This window comes from Alligator sinensis, unplaced genomic scaffold (assembly GCF_000455745.1).
Source record: "Alligator sinensis unplaced genomic scaffold, ASM45574v1 scaffold1102_1, whole genome shotgun sequence".
In the NCBI taxonomy this organism is placed as follows: domain Eukaryota; kingdom Metazoa; phylum Chordata; order Crocodylia; family Alligatoridae; genus Alligator; species Alligator sinensis.
Genome location: NW_005842342.1, coordinates 20900 through 28227, shown reverse-complemented (window position 1 = coordinate 28227; position 7328 = coordinate 20900). Strand labels below are relative to the sequence as shown.

The following is a 7328-nucleotide window of genomic DNA, read 5'->3' as shown; positions in this document are numbered from 1 at the left end:
AAGAGTGTGACTAACTGCATAATTAGTACAATCACCTGGAAAAATGGCACACCTGAGTTCCATTCCCGGCTTGGGAAATGGTTGTACAAAGTGAATGCTATCAACAGAAGATATTGGGAGCTGTTCCCTCAAAACCACCTATTAGCTTGGTGATTAGGGCACTTTTGGTGGAGGTTTAGTTCAAGTGCTCTCAGTTGAGGAAATTTAACTTATTATCCCCCGTATGCTGAGTGAATACCTTAATTGCTGGGCTATTGAATAAAAAGAAGTCATGACTGTTGAACTAAAAGATCAATTACACCTGTAACAGGCTCCATATTTATTGTTTCCATCAAGTACCCTTTAGCTCCCTGGATGTGGTAGAGGTGGATCAAGGGCCTGACAGATAATTTTTTTTAATTGGTCTGAAGTATGTACCGAAGCATTTAAAACATAATTGTCTGATTTAAAAATGAGGCTTCTGAAATAATCAATAGAATTGCCAAGTCTTCCAAAAACAATTAGAACCCCCAAATCCAGAGACTGTCTAAAAAATCATGATATTTGACTACTTGCATATCTGAGTGTTTTTTTTTTTTTATTTGGGGGCTGATAAAGACCACTTGGCATGTATTTTTCAAGCTTTTCTCCAGTGACAAGAGGACTAGAAATATATTTGATAAACACTTAGTTTCATTTTAAAAAACAATGAAAGCTGAGAGTCTCACATAATACAGACCTGCACCTCTCATATAGGGTCACATTCTTTCTTATTCTAAAGTGCTCCTGTATCACTACATGATTGCCAAGGTGCTTTTAAAAGTCCAAAACAGGCAGCTGAAGATTTCTACTTGCATATAAGAAGTCCTCTGTTGATGCAGAGCCAGACACCTGCTGAGTAAACAGTATTCATGTGTATGTATACACAATAAGAATCAAGAGAGATAGATCACATATAACTTGCCTTTTAACTTCTACTTTACTCTTTTCTACTGTACCTGGGTAGGTATAGATTCCAAACCTTAGTATAATTTTGATTATTTTATTTTATGAATAATTGCTAGTATTTCATACTGTACATTTGCTATAACCCAGATTAGTCATTCCAGTTATTTACAGCCCATTTAAAGACTGTTTATTATTCAGGAGGATAAGAAAGTATGGTTGCTAAGCTAAATAATCACGCTGTTGCTGTTTCTCTAGATGCCTTTGTTAGTACTGTCTTGTTTATACAGCACAAATATTTAATGAGATGTAGAACCAGATAACAGTGACCAAAAAGATTTGTCTTCCCAAAATTGTCTCCCGTTACAATTAAGAATCTGTTGCATCTCTTCTAATTAGACGCACTGTGTTTGAAATTTCTTTACTGTGCTGAAAATTAAATGTATGAGAACACGATAAGTATCCCCATCACGTCATTCCAGATGACAGTTTTGGAGTGTAATATTTTTTTTCAGTTTATGCACTACTGTCCCACTTCAGCTCTTGCTGTGCATATAAGCGTGTACTACTGAGAAAATGAAGAAGACTTACCTAATATCTCAGGTCAGTCTTGTTACACAATTCACACAGACAATTTGTTTCTGTGATTTAAATCCTTAATGTAATGCTGCACCAGTTATATGTTGTCTCATACTCATAAATCTTGCCACTTATCTTTTTACATACAAATTGATACTAAAATATATCTTAGAATGTCTTTAGAAAGTCTGTTTACAAGCATGGCAATACATTGTACTTACTATTAATAATCTATTTCAATGCATGGAATATTAACCAAATAACACTTATTTTGATTTTGAATTTAAGAACACACACAAAACAAAAACCCATCCTGATCATTTTTATTTTAAAATAGCTAGGTGCTGATTCCCTTGCTCAGTGAGATATACACACTGAATTCATAATTCAAGAGAAAAAGAGATGTTCAACTGTCATATATTACTTTGGTTGTGTTCTTCAATATACAACTGACCTAATTCTTTACTTAACATAATTGAAACAGAACTTCCTCTAATACAAGTGGGTTTATTAAAAATGCATAGCTTAAAGCCATATCATGAATGATGAATAGGTGTAATTCCTGTTTAAAATAACTGAACTCTAAAACAAAAAAGAAGGGATGTTTTTAATCCCACCGTAAGCAATGTTGCTTGAAATGTTTGGTATCTTCCAATGTCCATGAAAATTATTGGAAGTTTTTCCATAGGCTTCCAAGGATGTTCATCAGCCATTTGACATCTTAATGCACTGTTCTATTCCAGGAAGTACCAATACACCAGGTTAAGCCAAAAGCTTTGATTTGCTCCTTTTTCCAGTATATAAACTTGTTTTAGAATGAAAAATGCAGGGTTGTATTTTGGTTTTTTATTTCTACTTAGGACACAACCGGTTTTAATGCTCCTCTTCTAAGACCTCGTGTGATTGGAGAATGGATTGGCCGTGAGGAAAATGATGCAGATCCATTGGCTGCTGAAATGTTGCAACCACCCATACCAAGAAGTAAAAATGAACAATGGGACAGTGAGGATAGCAACAGCAGTCCTGGAGGAAGGTGAGTTCTTTGTTCATTTGCAGTCAGTTCCTTCTAAAACTACGCTCATCACACAAGGGAACAGAAATTCAGTGCACACAAACTGCTCTCAAGAAGGGCAAAACTGGTTTAAGATAAATCTGGTTGGATGTAATACCAAAGTTAATTGATTTAAATCAAATGGGTTTATGGAACTTCTGTTCCAGATCTGTTCCTGGTTCAAGTTAACTTGCAGTTCTCTAGCATCCCAGGATGCTTTGCAGCCTTTGGCTAGGCTGTCTGCTCCAGTGGAGCAGGGACTGTCTTGCCCCCCTGCTCCTTAGCCTGCTTTCTGCCCACATCTGTCAGCCCATAGGGACTGGGGGGTGGGGAACAGACCATCAGACCCCCCCCCCCCCAACTAGGGTCTACACAGCACATGGGGGGAGGGAAAGCCCCTGTGGTGGGTGCTTTTTGACCCTTGACAGCCCTCCCTCCTCCCATTTCCCAGCTGGTGACAGTTTCAGCAGCTGCCACAGGAAGGAGGGAGAAGTCCTCCTTGTTGAGTACCTGTCCATGCAGCCTAGCATGGGGGCAATGGGGAGCCCCACATTGTGGGGTTTCCCCTCACCCCAGCCTAGGGTCCCAAGGGGAATTTCCCTTCCAAACCCTGGAGATGCTTGTCTTAGCTCCTGTGAGTCTGAGGCAGCATCTGAAATTCTCCTGGTCCTCTGCAGGCAGTTTTGCCTGAGCTGCTATGAGTCTGAAGCAAAACTAGTTGCAGGGGAGTCCCAGAGACTGGCAGTGCTGAGGCAAGCAGCCAGGTTAGGGAAAAGGAAGAATTCCCCTCAGTTCCCTGTGCCTGGGGGACCCTGGGCAGGGGGAAGCACCCCAAAGTGGGGGCTCCCTGGTGTCCCTATGCTGGGTTGCATAGGCAGGCACCTGGCATGGAGGACTTCTTCATGCTTCCTCCTGTGGCAGCAGCTGAAGCAATCAGCAGCTGGGAAGGGGAGTAGGGAGGAATGTCCTTCAGCTCCCCAGGGCTGTTTGTCCCTAAGGTGGGCCAGAACCCAGACAGGGGGTTCCTTAACCCTCTGTGGGTATTGGGAAGCCTGTTGGGGACACTTGGCTGGGCTGGCAATGCCCAGCAGGCTGGGAGATGTGCTGTTGCACCCCATGCCTACTGGCCTGGGTCAGTGCAGGCCTGCCCCTGCCTTTCCCAATTGAAAACTGAATGTCAGTTCATTTGGTTATTAGTTCAACCTATGCAGTTTAGAGGAAGCTGCCTAGATTGAATTGCTTCTGCCTCAGGCTTTTTGAATGTCTGTACTTATCCTGGTTGCATTTCTGGGAAAGTGTCAGGGTCAACAATGATCACTCATGCTTGGGGCTGGCTTTCCAGCCCTGTTCCTGCTCTTGTTCAGGAGTCCAAATAGGACAGGGAGAGAGGAGGGAAGTTCTTTTACTTAAAAGAAACAGAAAAAGTGAATGCTGTATCTCTTTCCTCAGTGGGAATGAGCCAAAATCCTCACTTGAATATAGGGGGAGAAAAGAGAGGACCACTTTCTGGGCAATATAAGGCTTCAACAACAAAGTATACTTTAATTTGCAAGGAAAGATACACTGAAAGAAGTCATTGTCAATGACATAAGGAAGAATTACCATCTGAGAGAATAATTTAAGGGGACATCAAAAATAATGGAGTTGGCCTCTGAATGGAGTGTTTGAGGAGAAAGCATGCTTCCTACGACTGCTTCATATACGGAAACAATAATGGAGCCTTGAGGAGTCTGTTTTTAGATGGTCAGGGCCTGGTTGGACGGCAGTATAAAGAGTTGGGAAACCTAATTGTAAATAGGAAGTAATAACACACCTGGTATTAAGGGATATACATCATGGATTTCAAATTTATATGGAACAACTTTTTCCTTTTGTACCATTTTACAATCATACCATCAATGAATTTTGCAGAAATGCACAAAAATCCTTCTTATGTTTGCAAGATCCGAAGAGACCAAGCTTCATCTGGAGTACTGATAGCAGTATAGCCATACAGCACAGAGCTCCACGTGGGCCGAGTTACCAAGTATTTACGCAGTGTCACGAATAGTACCATAATCTATGCTGAGCCTTATGCTGTTATAGCCATGCTATTATCAAAATCCTACCTTGGCTATGTCTAAAAGAGCTACAGTTGTATCTTTGAGTTTCAGCAGGGCCAGCCCACAATTTGTTGGGACCCCCTGATCCATCAGCAGAGACGACCATAGCAGGGTGTGGGGCGTGGGGCAAATCAGCTTGTGCGGGGCTCCTTTTCCCATCCCACGGCCCACTTACGCCGGTAAATGAACATCCTGGCACACCGGACACGGGGGAAGGGATGGTGACCAGAATTTACGGCTGGAACAGTTAATCAAACATCCAACCTGCGGGGTGGGTGGGTAGGCTACAGTGGAAATGCGGCAGCTACTGCCAAATGCGGGAGGGGCCGTGGCTTCTCCCTCTGGCTCTGCAGGGCCCCCTGTGGTTGCAGGTTCCTCAAGATAGGATGGACCGGCCCTGCGTTTCGTATCCTATGTGGAGTACATGCAGTATATGCAATAGACAAGTGTGACAATTAGTTCTACAGCACTGTTTAACTAAACTGGAAGTACATTCCTCTCTTCATTTTCCTGTAGTAATTGGAAATTGGGTTGTGCATACCCCCAGGCTCTCCCAGGGAGTGCACAGCAGTGGGAGCTGCCCCGGACAACCTGCAGCTCTGTCCTGTGCCTGTCTTGCTCCGCCCTGGCTGGGCAGTGCCTGCCCCAGCCCCTGTCCCACTCCCTCCCTCACTGTGGGGGGGCATTGATCTGCCCCCCCATTCTCCTTCCCTCCCCTCTCCCTTTCTACCACAGCAGACTTAACCAGCTGCTGCAGCTCTCCAAGCTGCCGGGTTGTGCTCCTCACCACCTGCATGCTGCACTGTGGCTGTGCACATGCATGGGCATTTATCAGTCGAATTATTGGCCGCATCAGGCCAATTTCTGATACAATCGATTGTCTTTATATTGGTGCTGATCCAATATTGGACCGATGTATCAGTGCACCTCTAGTATAGCTATTTGATAAAGCGCTCCAAGGTAAGGCTCTTTAGACCAATACTACATCCATCGAGAGTTAACTTAGAGCAGGATCTGCCATTTTTGAAGTGCTTTACATGCCATGAACATCTGTTCTGTTATGGCTGTAAGTGCTTTCTGCATGTCTAACATGTATTAAGTGTAACGCCTGTACCTAGCCAAGCATTAGCCTAAAATCTGGGTCCGCAATGCCGCAGTTTTGAACAGCCTGAAAATTGCCTTAAATCCCCACTCTTAAAAGACACCAAAAAAGGAAAGCCATCCTAAAAGACCATGCAGTGGCTGAGCCTAGCCAGAAAACAGCTCTGTTGTGGCCACCAAGTCCTTCCTTGGCCCCACATTATGTACTGCTGCAGTGTGTTAGAGGTGGAATAGAACCAGTCTGAAATGTGCTGTGCAGACATCCGCTGTCTCAGGGGTATAATTTGGAAATTAGATTCAGTCAGTCAACAGTTTGCAGTGGCGGCATACTGCAGAGGTCTGGAGAAATGCTCATAACACACAGAAAAGATACAACTTTTATATTAAACCAGTTATACATAAAAATAAGCATACAATAAATGTGTGGTTGTTATAAACAGCAACAGCAGTTGGTTAGATTTAACTGTGGTGAGCATAGTTCAAGTGGAAGTTTAAGCTTAATTAAATATTTAACAATTATATCTATAAATACTGGGAATAGCATGTTCTTTGTTTATAGGTCTAATAAAAATTCAGCAACTATTATACTTTTAATAAATCACAGCGTTTTGTTGACTATAATGTCTAATTTACATTAAGTTATTTTGTTATGTAATTATAACTAAGTTGTGTAGCCTAAAGTCATTCAGTTACATTTTAACTTGTAAGTAAAGGAGAAGTCAGTTCATAGGTCTTAGTTTCTGTTTTCAGATTAATCTAATAAAAATGAATTTATCCACATTTTGAATTAGTTTTCAGGCTAATGATTTTTGATAGTGACTTGGCTATTCGTTATTCATACCTATGTCTATGTTAACCCTGTAAACTACTGAGTACAACAGAGAAAGTGAAAACAGCAATTGGCCAAATATTTCCATGCCACATATTTTCCTACCCTTACAGCAATGTAATAATGCAACTATGTAGAGGTACAACCACTGTAGACTGAGGCCAAACTGGTAGGCCTAGACTAGCAGCAATGTTCTCACAGGTGCCTTATACTTCACACCTACCTCCCCATCCAAGTTCTTGTGATGGCTTAGACTGTTCTTGTGATGGCTTCGTCAAAAACTACGTCGAAAATTAATGCTGTTTACTTCAGTAATGGCTTAGAAAACTAGGGCCATATAATGCTACTTTGTATATTTCCTAGAATTTGCTTATTCTGTCTCCTCTGTTGCTGCTGCACTTCCTTCATCAGCCCTGTTCCTTCAGCAGAGTGGATCAGAGAGGATGTTGATGTCATATGGCACAGTGGGTACTAAGTTACCAGTCATATACTTCCTCTGCACTGTCCTAAACCCTGGCTTGAACAAGTTTTCCCTAGTTTTGCTTCTTTCAGTAGCAGGCAATGGAGGGGAACATATCCCTTTCCCCAAAGATATAATCAGGATACCTGAGGTTCTAATCATGTGTAACTCATCCCGACAGCAGTGGGGGCTGGTGAATTCTCAGTACAGTTGAAACTACACGTTAGTGTCACAACCCAAGGGTGTGATTTTGTTTGTGTGCGCTTCGGCACTGCTAAATTA

At 42.3% G+C, this 7328-nt stretch overlaps 1 protein-coding gene across 1 annotated transcript in view; it reads left to right on the top strand.

Moving 5' to 3' along the window:
* CUNH8orf34 (chromosome unknown C8orf34 homolog) overlaps positions 1-7328 on the top strand; it is a 67435-nt gene that overhangs the window by 50966 nt on the left and 9141 nt on the right. The window contains exon 6 of the mRNA XM_006039483.3: positions 2364-2536. Coding sequence (XP_006039545.2) covers positions 2364-2536 — 173 coding nt within the window. The remainder of the gene's footprint in view (positions 1-2363; positions 2537-7328) is intronic.